Source organism: Triplophysa rosa, linkage group LG7 (assembly GCF_024868665.1).
Source record: "Triplophysa rosa linkage group LG7, Trosa_1v2, whole genome shotgun sequence".
In the NCBI taxonomy this organism is placed as follows: Eukaryota; Metazoa; Chordata; class Actinopteri; order Cypriniformes; family Nemacheilidae; genus Triplophysa; species Triplophysa rosa.
In genome coordinates, this window is record NC_079896.1 from 408,559 (window position 1) to 424,424 (window position 15,866).

Here is a 15,866-nt window from a genome sequence, read left to right on the forward strand (position 1 = left end):
GTACACCGGACGCGCTGCAATGCGACAAAAGACTTTAGGACGCACGAGAACGCATTATCAGTTTAAATGTTGTCCACACTGGATGCGGCGCGACGCAACACGACAAACCCATTAAGAACAAGCCGTGTGTCCTCTGGGAAAAAGAATAAAAGCAACTCGGACAGAATAATCTGATGACAAATGTTTTTGTGATGAAATTTTCTTGAGATGTCTTGTAAAACTCTAAAGAAGACACACGTGTTATCACAGCAGTCTCGTGATCAGGAGAAACATTTGAGACTAATGCCGCAGTCATTTCTGTACATTTCTGTAGCGAGAGGTGACGCTGTGACGTTTTGATCTTCTATTGGTCTCACACAGGTCAGAGTTCACCAAACGCTGCGAAATGCTAAGGCTGCGTCCGAATACCCCCACTTGCATGCGCTCTTTGCACTTGACCACTTGACTACTTTCGTGACGTATTTCCTGTTTTTGGCCCAAGTGTTCTAGTGCGCGTGAAGATCCCAAGTGAGCATGTCGTATTTCTAACCCGATGGAACACACTAAGCAAGCGCAAACATGTGACGTTAATTAATGTGGTGTTTCTAATTATGTGATAAAAACAAAAGTTTTACAAAAGACATAACTCTGAAGTTTTCACCAAGAAAATGTGCAACACTTCGTTTTACTACACAGTGATATGTAATATCTAATTACATAGTCAAGTCAGTTTTAGTTTTATAGCGCTTTGTTTGTATCAAAGCAGCTGTACCCAAAAAAGCAAAGACAAAAGAAAAACACATGTTAGCCAAACATGGAGTAAATACAGATGTAGCCTAACCTTAAAAAGTAGTTGTAACGTACACTGGAAAGCTTTCCGCAACATCTTGAGAAACCCGAGCAAAAAGTCTCATGAACATGACGCATGATGGGATACACTTAGCCCCGAATACTCGAAGTGTGGGTTTAGTGTGCGTTAAGGGCACTGCACTTGCGTTTTTAAGACATTGGACAGACTTCCTGTCGCATGCACGCGCTCTCAAGTGGCCAAGTCCGCAAGTGGGGTATTTGAACGCAGCCCAAATATCTCGTGATGGGTTTGTGTTCCCGGTCAGACACATTCGCATGCGCATGAATGGACGTCAATGACCGCGGCATAACTCCATTTAATCTGACTGATGTCTAGAAGAAACAAATGCCATATTAAAGAGATCTCATTTGAGATGTTTCTTTCCTTTGGTGATCTGTTGAACACAACAGAGATCAGAGGAATGAATCAAGTCAGAAGAAATCTTTCATTTCGTTTCGGAACTTTGCAGCTTTACACGGATCGTGAAGAACAAACTCGTGACCTGTTTTTTCATTCTCTTCTCATGTCACGTCACACCTCAATGAAGTTTCCATCCTCTCCACGCTGTGCACTACATGAAACACTTTTCTCATGAGAAATGTCAGGACAACAGCGGATTTAAAAAGAGAAATGTAAGTGTTTGTGAAAATGTTCCGATCAGAAAACTCATCCAGTCTGTATCATATGCGTCCTTCAGGTCCATGACCATTTTTACCCGTTTTATTGAAAACGACACATTGTTTAAATGAACTCAGTTTTGATTAAATACACATTATTGAAACACAATGACTGCCTCAACAAAAACACCACATAAAACCGCTTCCATGTGGTTCAGTAACTATTCACAAAGTCATTTTCCAACACAAATCCAGATAACACCACAGACTCCTGAACACAACACATCACTACGATATATTCGGAGTCATCATATGTGCTTATTTTCACATCTACAGCAGATAAAGAATGAGAGGAATCTGAGGTACATTCCAGTAAATGTAAAACAGTCTCACAGAAACAGCATTTCAAATGGAAGGAACATTAGCAGCACGATCGATGCGCTCCTCACATTATCACATGAAAACATCAAGACTGATGATGTCACCCAACACATAAAGTCACGTGTAGTGTCACGTTAGACGTGCTCTTTATTCACTCCATTTAAACGACATGCTTCCAGCGGTCTATGTGAACACGTCTCTTTTATAAGAGAGTCTGAAGGTGAAGGTCAGGCCACACAAAAGAAATCATGCGCCGAGCACATCTACACTGAAAAATGTCATGATTCTCGGGGTGAGAAACGGAGACAAGGACAGAGGACCCAAATGCAGACAGCGGGTAAGGGGTTAACAAGACATTTAATAAAATACAAATACAAAACAAAGACCCACGTGGGGGTAACATAACAAAACATGGGTATCAAAAGGACAAAGATCAACTACACTAAACAAGACTAAAAGTAACGTCTACTACATATTACAAAAGACTAACTACACTAACAGGACAAGACCTCACCCACAAGAAACACGCCACAGTCCACAATGAACCAGCACAGGACAATGAAACATGAGGACTATATAAACGGGACGAAATTAAGAAGGGGACAGGTGCGGGGCATGAACTAATAATTATCACCAATGAAGAGACGAAAGGGCGGGAACAGAGACGCGACAACGGAGTGTGGAAGACCAACAGGGACAAAACGTCACTCTCCACATAAAACGAGGTTCTGTCATGGTTCTGCCACTAGGTCAAGAAAAGCAAGACAAGGTGGAGCAGAACCATGACAGAAAAAATGATTATGTGCCTTAGTAGATTTTATGAAAATAAATGATTCAAAATATACTTAATAGAATTATGTTCCTGTTTTTAACAAAACAATTGAGTTAAAATAACGTAAAAATCATGGGAATAAAATCTACTAATTTTGGTTGTTAAGATTTTAATTATTTTGTTTGAGTAATTTTATTGAATACATTATTAAGTGAATCCAAATCAATTTTATGATGTTAAACCCATTTAAATGGGTCAAATTAAGTTTACTTATGTATTTTGTGTTGAGACTACATCAATCATTTTTGTAGATATAACTACCTGGGCCGCTGATCTGTCGTTCCCAGCATGCTTTGCATCTGACTGCATTAGGAGATTCATTTTCCAGATCAACTGCCATTCGAAGTGTTTTTCAGTGAAACTAAAGACTTGTTGGTGTTTTGTGTTGATTTATCTTTGAGATTTAGGAGAGTTGTGTTATTATTGTTCAGTTTGGGTTCTTTAAGTTGTGACTGTTGTTCAGGAGAGCGGTGCTCGTGCCTCGGCTGAGGGAGGTTATATGACATGAGTCATGAAGTGTGAGCAGTAATGCCAGTACAGACCACCGGTCTCTTCTCACTTGACCAGCTATGTTGTAAAAAAAGAGTATATTTCAATATGAAAATAAGTGATCCGTTAGAGTATGAGTTAGACACGTGTTTTTGTACAGCGCAATATTTTTTGTGTACTTTAAGTAACATTCACTTGATATTTTAACAAAAACTAAATGTAGAATTGTAGAATTGACTTTATTCTGGTTAGTAAGTTGTACTTGAATATAGCAGAAATTCAAACATTTTTTGTGCAAATTGTTACGAGGATTTTATTAAGTCAATTCTACAAGTTATTTTTTTCATTGTAACATGGGCGGTCGAAGATTATATATGAAATGATTAGTTTTTTGGTGTATTTATTTTAGTGTATTGAATAATATGGCCTTATGAGAAGAGAGTTGACTTCATTTCTTCTTATTGTTTTTCAGAGGACAGTAGACCTGAGCCATAACCATCTATTGTAGAGATCAGAATATTAAAGAGACTTTGGGCTCTGTCGGGTCGTCTAGCAGCCGTGCAGAATTCTCCGGCAGCCGCCCGGGAATCAACTAACAACCACTGTGAATGTATTTCCATTTATATTCTGAAAGTGCCATGATGAATTAGTCTGGCTGTGATTTGTTCTCTCTCTGTCACCTCTGACTCAGTTGAGTCCCTCGCAGACTGGACATGGTTTCCTCCAGATTCTGTCGCAGATCCAGAACATTCTGAACCGTCCGCTTCCGTTGTGATTCTGGATCTACAAACACAAAAATGCATCATTAAAAAAACCCACATTCATCCAAATATTCAACACATTAAATGTACACACACCGTCGTTTACAAAAACGAGTAAATTTACATAAACGTGGTTAAAGGCTAAAATACACTACAAGACTTTTGCTCAGATTGTCAGTCTGGACTTGTTGCAGAAAGTCTGCGCCAGTCTGCAGATTTGATCAGTTAGTGTGTTTCTATCTGAAACTTTCAAAAAGTCTGCAAGTGTGTGATGTCTAGTTTAAAAAAAGTCTTGTAGTGTGTTCTAGCCATTAGTCTTTTCTCATTATTAACCTCTCAAATGGCTCCACTATCCATGGAATTTGAATAAATGTATACATGTTTAAGTTTGCGGACACATTTAGTGCAATCTAAATGTAAATCAACAAGTTCATTTTCATTTCAATGAATGAAAATAATTAAATGAAGTCAAAGTGCTAAAAATAGCCCAATTCAATAATTCACCTGATCATCTTTTTTGAACAGAGACCTCAGACAACACATAACTAGTCAAATACCATCAATAAACTCAACCTGCAACAGCCCATCATCACCTTTACATGTCTCTTCTGTTAAAAGAATCAAACACTTCTTGTCTTTTTTTGGCTCTGTACATGAGTGAAAATCTGGCGTGTGTGAGCAGACGGTCAGCATGTCAACAGCATGGCCAATCAATCCCATGGTGCAGTTAGGCACGACGCCCGTCATGACATTACTAACAGCTCCACCGCTTAAATACAGCGAGAGAAGACTCTTATACAAGCATTACCGGACAACACACAAATCTCCTGTCAATCACCTTCATTCCCATGAGAGATTGAACATGTGTTCAAGCTAATAACATCACTGGAGGTGACAGAACCACAGGATTTCATTCAGTTTTATGAAACATGTGACCATTCAGTTACCAACAGTACCGAGTCAAGACAAACAGATCATCCATCAGCTGTTAAACCTTACTGAAGTTGATCATCATGTACAGAGGTGATTAAATCAGCTACTACACAAACATCTTTCAATCCAATTGATCTTAATTCAAATGTATATTTATAGCACAGTTTGTTGCAAAGTAGCTTTACAGTAAATACATCATACAGATAGTAGAGACAAATGAAAAAACAGGAAAAGATGAAATATAAAGAATACACAATATTATTATTCAGATGTTTTCAGAGCGATGTACATTGGCAAGATAAACTGATAATAACTGTCTGTAGGTTTGTAATTGGACTGTTGTATTTAGAGTACTATTAAGCAATACATTATATTTTATTAATTAATATTAATACATTTTCATAAGATGTATATTTGCAGTACAAACTGGAAAAATAATTGTATGATTGTAATCGGGTTCTAAATAAAACAATGAGTACATTAAAATCACTGTGCTGTGGTCACCTTTATGCTTGAGCATTGGGGACCTAAAATGAAATGATTTTCCATCATGTTTGAAAACAATATGTATTGTGTAAAGGGCTGTGCATCAAAAAATGTGAGGAATTCTAAAGTTGTGTAGCACTTTAAAATCAATGTTATAAATATCACATGATAACAGTCAAATATATTTCCAAAACTGTTACAAATGCAAATGGGATATACTGAACTTATTTGTATTTATATATACCTATTTATATGTTTATTAATATGATTATTTATAGACCATTTCATCGGACGCGCACGCGCAGTAACGTTCGATTATGTTGTTGCTTTGAAACCGTCTATATGTACACAGAATAGGTTTTGTCAGCTTGCATGTTTCCATGAAAAAAAGACGTTAAATGTCTTTAGATCATCAAAAAAAGTAAGAAAGAAATGTTTCCTCTATAAAACAGTCTTTATCTCTAGCGGTGTGATGCTGTCTGACTGCACTGGAATTAAATGTTACCTGCTCTTTTTTTTCTATAAGCTTTCATCTGTAGGATATGTGCGTCACCTCACTGACATACATGTGGTGTATAGTAATAAAACTCGATTTTTTCTATTCTAACAATCTCTTCTTACATTTCCAAGTAAACACTGGGGAAACAAAGCATTGATTTATTATATTTACAGTATATATTTAGCATATGTGCCCTCAGTTACCATGTCCTGCTATCACAATCATGATAAATGCACATCTGAATGGAGCTCTGTTACAGAAGACAAATATGATCATGTTAAAAATGTAATGAATGTCCTCAACGACACAAAGAAGCTCTTCCTTCAGTTTCCCTCAATTCAGTCTATTGTCTCTGACTGCAGATATTTAACGCCGGTGGCTTGAGAATCTCATCCAGCTGTGAATGTGTCATCCGGAGATCACGGTCAATCTTCAGAACTCATGAAGCATCAGAACGGCTCGTGAGGATGTTTGCTATGCTATGTTATAGTTTATTTAGGTAATTATGATTAGAAGAAAGACCACGCTTTGATGCAGAGAATAATTCTTGTGTTGGATGAATGGTGTGTAAAAGTTGCCCTGTGGCTCATCGTGTTCTCTCCAAATTTAGATTTCTAAATTTGGTCAGATGGGATTCTTCTGTACTGTTCATTCATCACCCTCACCAACGTGATGCTAACAGAGAGAAACTCAAATCTCCAAAACTGAGAGAGACTTCTGGGTTGGGAATCAATTCCAATTTGGAATCGGAATCGAAAGGAATAGGAATCGGATACTTGAGATTAAAGTTTGAATTCCTCTTATCAATTCCTGTGTGCATATTTTCAGAAAAGTACATGCGTTGCATGATCTGCTGATATCTCAATAAAAGCCCTTATGAAAATGATCGATATTTTTTACTATAGTAAGCACAGTTTAGCTATAGAATTTGCATTAAAGCACAGAATCACAAATTAACCAAAGTTGCATTATAGTAACTGCAGTTTAACCATGATGTAGTTCAACTATGATAATACAAATTGTAATAAATCAGAAAAGGTGTGTTTCTATGTGTAAATATACACAAAACGCTGCTCATAAATATATATATATATTTTTCAAACAAGTCAATAAGTAGGCTATATGACCATACAGGTTGATATCTAAATGTTTTACTTCAACTGTGGAATCAAAACTGGGAATCGATAAGAATCGAAATCGATAAGCAGAATCGGAATTGGAATCGATAAAATTGAAACGATTCCCAACCCTACTTCTGCATTTATGAGAAGAGTTTAGCCCAAAATGACAATTCATCATTTCTTCATCCTCGTGTCCTGTCAAACCTGTATGAGTTTCTTTCTTCTGCAGAACACAAAAGAAGATATTTTGAAGAATGTTGATAATCAAACAACACTGAACTCCATTGACTTCCATTGTATGAACACAAAACCACTGAGACATTTCTCTAAATATCTTCTTTTGTGTTCCACACAGGTTTACAAACACACGAGGGAGAATAAATGTGTGAGCAGGTGAGCTGTCCCTTGAAGTCTACTACACAAACAGGACATTATTAGATTATGTTTCTAAACAATCCTTATTAGATTTCTATTGAATATCCAAACGACACCACCGGATAAACACATTCCTACAGGAGATTTGGAGCCTTACTTGATTCTATTGGATATCATGTCATCTTAACTGGTATTGTATTGGTAATCATAATAGTTCAAACTGTGTTCTTGAATAATCTATGGTTTGTTTTGTAGGAACAATGTTACTGGATCATTACAAGAGGGATCGTGTCATTATTTTACTCTTTAAATCAAAGGTTCCTAAAAGGGTCTTTGTGAAGAAACCGTAACATTGAAAGAACCTTTCTATAGCCAAACAGATTCTTTGTAGCGGACAAATGATTATCGTAGTTCTGTGGCATCAGTCTTTTATAGCAGGTTTATTTTTAATGTAGTTCGCTTTCAAAATGAAAATCTCTCATCATTTACTCACCCTCTTGTCATTTCAAACCTGTATGAGTTTCTTTCTTCCGCAGAACACAAAAGAAGATATTTTGAAGAATGTTGGTCACCGAACCGCGCTGGCCCCCATTCACTTCTATTGTATGGACACAAAACCAGCGCTGTTCGGTGACCAACATTCTTCAAACAATACATTTGTTTCATCATTCATTGTTACATCAAAAGTGCGTTTGTTTCAGACTTCGCAAACCACTGTAAGAATCCAGGATGAGGGCTTGGTGTTTTCAGAAAATGAGATTTAGATGGAATTGAAATAGAGGTCACGTACAGGTCTGTGAGCCGATGCATATGATGTTTATTAGAATGATAAGAACATGAAATGCACATTTGACATTCATCAGCTCTCAGTGACATTTATGGGCATAATAAGTCTAACAAGATTAAACACAGAATTTCATGCTAACCAAATGACTGTGAAGATGGCAAAGCAGTCTGTGTTTCAAAGCCACAATCTCATAGAATACACTGAGACGCCAGTTGACTTCCCTCCCACGTCCCAGCAAACCCATCTCTGTGGTGTTTTCAGTCATGTTGAGTTTCCATGTTTTATGGGGACATTCCATAGACACAATGGTTTTTATACTGTAGAAACTGTATCTCATATTCCCTACCCCTAACCCTAACAATCACACACAACTGTCTGCTCTTTTACATTTTCACTAAAGTTCATTCTGTATGATTTATAAGCTTGTTTCCTCATGTGGACCAATATATGTCCCCACAAGGACAAGGGTTTTGGATATTGCCATCTTTGTGGGGACATTTTGTCCCCATACCGTAGGGTTTACCCTTCCCACACACACACACGCACACCAGGCAGGCGTCAAAAGCAGATCAGCCTCCAGCATCTGACGCTCACTCATCGAACGGAGAGGAATAATCTATGGGTGCTCATTTTTCCCACGACACTGCTGTGTGAGAGACAGAAAGAGAACAGATGCACATGCTAACCAGAACAAAGCCCTCTGAAGCATCACCTATAGAACCACAGCAGAATATCGAGATGTAATTCATTCAGCGGCCATACTGCCAACACCAGATGCTCTTAGCTGGGCGTGAAAGCAAACACAATCTCATCTTTTGTTGGCTAATTCCTGCAAATTCGTACCATCTCATCTGTACATTTCTCTGCTTTTCAATACATTTTACATTCATGCATTTATCAGGTGCTTTTATCCAAATATCAGTATGTGTGGAATTGAACCCACAAGCTTTTGTGTTACACAATGCTCTAACCACTGAGCCACAGGAACATTGTTTATGTACAATCGTATGAATTCATAGGAATTAGCCACCTTGTAAAATGGTTGGCAATTCAGGTGAGATTAGACGTGAATGCGGTTGACGTTGGCCGTGACCCACATGTAGGCGACAGTCATTTGCAAGTTTGCTTGTGAATTGTAAAGTCGTACTCACCGAGCATTTGACTAAAGAGCAACTGCTCTAAGTCTCCAAGAACGGTGACGACTAACTCTGGGTCCACCTTGAGGAAAGGTTTATCGCCACCCTCCTCACCTTGACCTTTGGCCTCGGGGTCTCCAGAACACGCAGCCGCCGCCTTCTTACCGCCCGCTTTGGCTTTGCTGGAAAGAATATCGTCGTCAGACTTACAGTCATCCGATGTCTTGCTCAGAGGTTTCACTTCCACGTAAGGACCTCGCGGGATCCGACTTTGGCTCTTTCCGGGTGGCGCCAGCGGGGCGAAGGTCTTGGGCTTGCCCTGGAACAGGGAGTGGTCTGATTTGGAGAGGTTTCGGGAGAGCTGGGTTCCACTTGCCCCTCCGACACCGGCCGCTTTGGGTCGGCCCGTCTTCAGGTGGCCCGTGGCGGCCCTGCTCATGTCATCGCACCATTTTGGCTCGTAGAGCTGCATCTTCTTCTCGGCGTCTGTCAGCACAGCCAGGTTGGTCAGGGATCTTTGCTTGCGGAGGTTGGATGGCACGGGTATGCGCCCCTCCGTGCTGCCCACACGGTACACCTTCAGCTCGCTCCTGGCCACGCTCTGTGGCACGCCGGATTTGCCCCTCTTGGCAGCCATGCCCACACCTTTGACTGCGTGCTATGGCACTTCCAGCTAGCACAGGATTGACCCCTCCCTGCTCGTATTCAACCCCTGAGCTCCTTCCTTTCTGGAAACATATTTACAGCCGAAAAAGCAAATGGAGAGGACGATTCTGCAGCTCTTCCTCACGCTAAATCCAAGTCTCCTTTTCCTTCCTCCTGGAGTCTTTCTGCAGCTGCCGCCCTGAATCTCCCTCTCTCTCTCTCTCTCTCTCTCTCTCTCTCTCTCTCTCTCTCTCTCTCTCTCTCTCTCTCACTCAACCGTTCCTCTCCTCCCTTCAACAGACCGTCTTGCCGCCGAGCCGTGCAGCAGCCAAATGACAGCAGTGCTGGATGCAACAACAGTCCCTCCCCCTCCCTCCCTAGCGGCTCTCCCTCCCCCCCCGATGTTTCCTCGCCTCGCTCTCTCTCTCTCTCTCTCTCTCTCTCTCGGTCGCATTTTCCAGTGCGTCTCCCTGCCTCAGCAGAAAGTGTGAGATGTTAGGGAGAGATGACAAACTGCAAAGGCATGAATGTAAACTGAATCTAGAACAGTGCTTTTGTATATTTGCCTACACATTTACCCCGTCATTCCTCCCCTCCAACGCTGAATGCTCAATAAAATCACAGTTATGTATTCACTCCCATGCCTTGAGGAGAAATATATTACATATGCAATGCAATCTGAGGAAACTATCAATTAATACATAACATTAGAATATATTAAAGTATGTTCAATAAGTATAATATAATACAATATTAAAAATGCTAAATAAACCTTCAAAATATATATTAGTATGTGAGATCATGTCAGTCTATCATGTAGAAATGGTGGCACATTACCGTTATACTACAGCAATATACAGTAATATAATGCAGCAATATTATTTAAAGTTCCAGTGAAATAAAAAATGACAAAGCCTATTGCAGCGTTTATTGTAAATAGTTTATCAATGCGGGTTATTCTCTTTTTAAAATTCGTGTGCCCTCATAATCTTTAGTTCAAATCTGAAAACGCACTTCTTTCCTGTAGTGACTATCCATCTTAAATGACATGTGTTAGACGGCTTGGGCGGAGCATCCGTTAACTCCTCCCCTTTAACTGTCAGTCTGCTGCCAGTTCCATTTCAAAATGTTTTAATACATCCAATCAAATCGCAGAGAAAGACGAAAGCCATGCTCACTATTTTTCTCATTCGAAATTACATTTCACACGGAAATGCTCAAAATACGGAAGTAAAAACGATCGCAACTTCCTCGTTCACTGGGACTTTAAACTGTTCAAAGCTGAAAAATTAAAGCGAAAACATGCAATAGTTATCTTAATCATATTATTATTATCATCATTATTATTGTTGTTGTTATTATTATTATTAAATATGAGATAAATAGTATTATTTATTTAATATTAATCCATACCTGTCAACACTCCCATTTTGTTATTTCTCCCGTGAAACGTGAAACTGATATCATCTTTACACCACATTAGCTGTTGTTGTTATGCCGTGTTCTGACTAGAGTGTTGTGTTCTGTTGACAACTTTGAATAAAAACAGGTAGGCTAATATAGAGTGTATTTGTAATATTTCCCGTACTGTAACCATCAGCGGTTCTTGTAAATAATAAATGCAATATGCAAACACCGGTAAATCCATCCATCCATGTAAATAAACAATATGAGCATTCTGCTAACTAATAAACAAAGTTAAAACAACCAAACTACGGGACGTGTTAAGGGACAAACTGCGCTTACTATTTTAAACTGACGTTGAGATCTCTGGCCAAATTTTAATATTAAATTAAAATGATACCTTGCAGATATGGCCCTGTGAGCTGCATTAAACAGTCTGTCTTATTATTAAATATATTGATTTACATTCAAGAATTTGACATGAAATGATGTTATATTAGATATGGGCCTAAAGTAATAAAAAATAAAAGTGCCATGTTTGCCCTGCAAAAGCCCCAATCTTCCTTCAACTCGACAAACATATAATACAAATTAAAGTTATCAGTTTAACTCCAATTAATTCCAGATGTTTGCCACAACACCACCTGTAACTCTACAGTATCTCGCATCATCACACTACGCTTCATACTGAGTTGTGTTGTTTTTAGATGATCCCTAACATCTCACGGCTCATGATATTCCATACACATCTCTCTCTGGAGTGCACCGCAATGCTTCGCTGGAGATGCTGTCACCATAGCAACGCTTCTACCTACATCACAGCGGCCATGTCCTGTCACACTGCAATGCACAAAGCACATCTCCAGTGTAGAGAAGGTAACAGCGTGCTACAAATTTGCTTTCTGCCCGCCTTCATCTGTTCATAAACTAACAATACAGAACTGACGACTGACTTTAATGAATCACACATATAACCATCCAGATGCATCTGTGAAAACCTCCTGCCGGGGGTCCGCACACACTCGGCCAAGCGTGTTCTGCTCCTGGGGCGCCAAAGAAGTTATTCGATGTTACTGAAGGGGAGAAAGAGAGTCGAGAAGAAAGAAGTCTTTTGTTTCTCTTTGTCACGAGCGGCCGTGCCGTTCCACGGGGGCTTTTTCCAATGACATCATTCAATGAAGAACACACGTCCTGTGGACCGCACAACTGTCACAAACAGCCCGAGAAGTCATTCACCAACGAGACGGACATACCCATTCAAAAACAACATATTCAGAAACGCCAGGCCTTCAACAATGAAGAAAGATGAGAATTCACTGCTTAAAGCTTTCAGAGAGCAGGAAACTCAAACGAGCGCTCCGTCGCATTTCAATATCAACGTCTCCGATGTTTCTCATTAATTATTTACAAGAAAGAAATAAAAGACACAAATGAGAGATTGTTGACATACAGTAAGGTTTAAAGGGGTGCTGCAACGGTGTGTCATGCATTCTGACTTCTTTACAATGTGAAACGTCTTCTCATGCTTAACATGGTCAACGAGTTGGGCGTATTACGTAGTATTTCTGTGCTCGATACACCCCTCCGCCCGGAAAGTTTTTTTCGAACATATAAAACTGTTTTGTAACAAATTTTCTTAGTCCCTTATTGGACAATTCTGCCGGAAAAGCACATGGCACGCCCACGCGGCAGCAAGGAGGGCAGGAGAAGGAGCATGCGCAGACATCAGAGCATACGTTCGCGAAGTTCAGGTGTTTGTTTGTTCACTGCATTTGGGTGATGAATGTTCTATAAACGCTGGATATAACGCTGGATTTGGAGATGGTTTGAAACTGATATATGGAGCTGTCCCAGCGCTAAAAGATGCCGGACATGAACCGCATGCGGTGAGTGAAACTGATGACTGTGTTTTGTTGGCAATGGGTGCGCACGTGCTTTAGTTCAGCCTACCCCCCCCCCCCCCCCACACGCCGTATGCTTTCGGAAATAATCATACAGCTGTATCTATCTTTTATAAATGTGATCAAACTAAAGACTCTTCGAAGATACGAAGTATGCAATACTAATCTATAGGTACTCAAGATTAATATGAGATGGCAGAAACCGCAGGTGTTAGGGCCGCTTTAAGAGGCATAAAATGAATCTGGATTGTACAGCAACAATCATGTGCATCACTGCTGAGCTCATATTGAAGTCTCTGAGTTTCAGATGTCTCAAGATTAAAGAGAACTCACGTGCGTCTCAGATGTTTCTACTGAGAAAAAGAGTCAGAAATCTGACAAATGTGTGTGTCATTAGAGTTTGAGAAGAGATGTCAACAATGTGTCAAACTGAGTATCATATCAACACAACATTTCTCATCACATTGACTCAAATCCAGATCGTTTGACCTCTACAATCGACATTCATTTCCACCTCCAGACTCTTCACGTGTCTTACAGTTTCCTTTCTTTCTCTTGAGTAATTTTAGGAGTAACCTCCGAGACAGAGATGCTGATGTGACTCATGTGAGAGCTGATGGTGGTCTGTGGTCAGTCAGCAGTGCAGATGTTTGGACACACGTGTGAAGGGGCTTTGGCTGCTGTCATTACACTGAAATCAAACTCACACCGGAGCTGTGAGGACATTCAGTCAGTGTTATGGGCTGCGTGTGTTAGTTCTTCTTACAGTACAGTATATTTCAATCACAGTCCTCTGGAGCATCCAGCGTGTGATGAAGTCAGCAAAGTATTTTTCTTTACAGCACATACAGTATGTTGTGTATTAGTGTCATAACGCTGCAGTCGTTCAACTGTAAATATGTGAACGTGATCCATGAGAACTCCACAGTTCTTCATCGTTTGGAAAACATTTGTCATGAGACGAACACAGAATTAGTTTCTCACATCTGACTATTTAAACTACAGCACACAAGACTACTGGTGATCAGAAACCTTTACCACGGTAAACTGAATGTGACGCTGGAAGTACACTACACGTATACAGTAAGTGCACTTCAAAAACAACACCACTAAAAGAAGTTTTTCAGCTCACTTCGCCTAATTGTTATTTGAAGTTGATTTGAATTGTAAAGTCATTCGTTGATTTACAGTTCTTCACATGAAGCACATAAACAACTACAGTATTCCACAAAATATTTATAAAGTCATATTTCACAAAAAGAAAGAAAAAAGAGAAGGCAAAAGAGAAAGTAAGAAATCATTGTCCATTAAAAATAAAGCATATTATGGAATTATTTTCAAGATAGTAATCATCAGTAAACACAAACTGTGCCATGACGTGTGTTTCAATTTATTTGTGTGCACTGGGCAATTCCAGCGTGATGGATGTGACAGATAAATGGCAACGCTCAGAGAACGTATCTGTTACCAATATACTCAACCATCGGTTTAAATATTACTAAACCATTGTCGATAGTCTAAATATCAGAAAAATACCAGTCTGTGCGCAAATGTTATGTTTTAAAAAGAGAAAGAAACCTGCGTTCTGGACGTGACAAAAAAAGGACACAGTTTTTGAGAGACCACATATTTTGTAGGATTTCTGTGAAACAGTGGTGTAAAGTATTGGAGTAAATGTAATTAGTTACTGTACTTAAGTATCTTTGGCTACTTTGAAGTTGTATTGAGTATTAAAGATTTGAGCAACTTTTACTGTCTACTTGACTACATCTTTGAACAAGTATATGTACTCTTTACTCCACTAATGCAATTACACGTTACATTTTGCGTGGCACCTATCCTTCTTTGCAGCAGTTCAGAATGAAGAATTAATATTGCCGTTTACAGGGCATTGAAGCTACTGTTCTTGTGGATTTTGCTCTAACTTAAAACTTGTCAACATGAACACGAGGGCAGTACAGGTGTCAATCGCTGGCGGTTTATATGTGAAATGAGGACATGACCAGCATGTGCAGTGCAGAAAGGCTTTGACTTTTTCATTTTACTGAACATTATTTTATTTATCTGTTTTACTGAAAAGAGCTTTTTGAAGGAGTTTGGTTTACTTATGAGCACTTGAGCTTAAATGAGACTTGGGTGTTTGTAATAGACGTACAGTAGGTTATGGTGTCGGCCATGATTTGTTTAAATTTTGAGGTGTTCAGTCTCGTTATGATTTCAGAAAATAAATGTGATTGCTCTCCTCACGAATCAACTTGTCACTTAAGTGTTGAGGACTAGAGCTTCTTTGAGCCTACATTCAGTATGAGTAAAATACTCAAGTACTGTTCAAATCACACGGTTTCATGGACACGGCTTAGTTTAAGCCAGGACTATGCCTTAGTTGAATGAAGATATTTATGTTGCTTTTATAAAAATGCCTGAGAAGAATACGTTACAGGTGTGCATCTTGAGACAAAACAATGGCACGGATATATTTTAAGATATTTCTGGGCAAGTTATATTCAGTTAAGACGGGTCACACGTTCCTTTTAGTCTGGGACTAGCCTTAAGCCTTGTCTGTGAAACCGGGCCTAAGACTTTTACTGAAGTCGTTTTGGAATTGGTGACTTGTAACTTGTAATGGAGTCCTTTTCACTGCAAGGTATCTGTACTTTTACTTAAGTATGG

The 15,866-nt window shown here is 39.3% G+C and overlaps 1 protein-coding gene across 4 annotated transcripts in view; it reads right to left on the minus strand.

Annotated features, from left to right (window-relative positions):
• The window catches only part of nav1b (neuron navigator 1b), a 69,264-nt gene that overhangs the window by 43,161 nt on the left and 10,237 nt on the right, over positions 1-15,866 (minus strand). For 3 of the 4 annotated variants that reach the window (XM_057337026.1, XM_057337027.1, XM_057337025.1), the window contains exon 4: positions 3,829-3,931. In XM_057337026.1, coding sequence (XP_057193009.1) covers positions 3,829-3,931 — 103 coding nt within the window. Of the gene's footprint in view, positions 1-3,828; positions 3,932-9,261; positions 10,228-15,866 lie in introns of those variants that run through there. The other variant, XM_057337028.1, reaches the window with a different exon arrangement.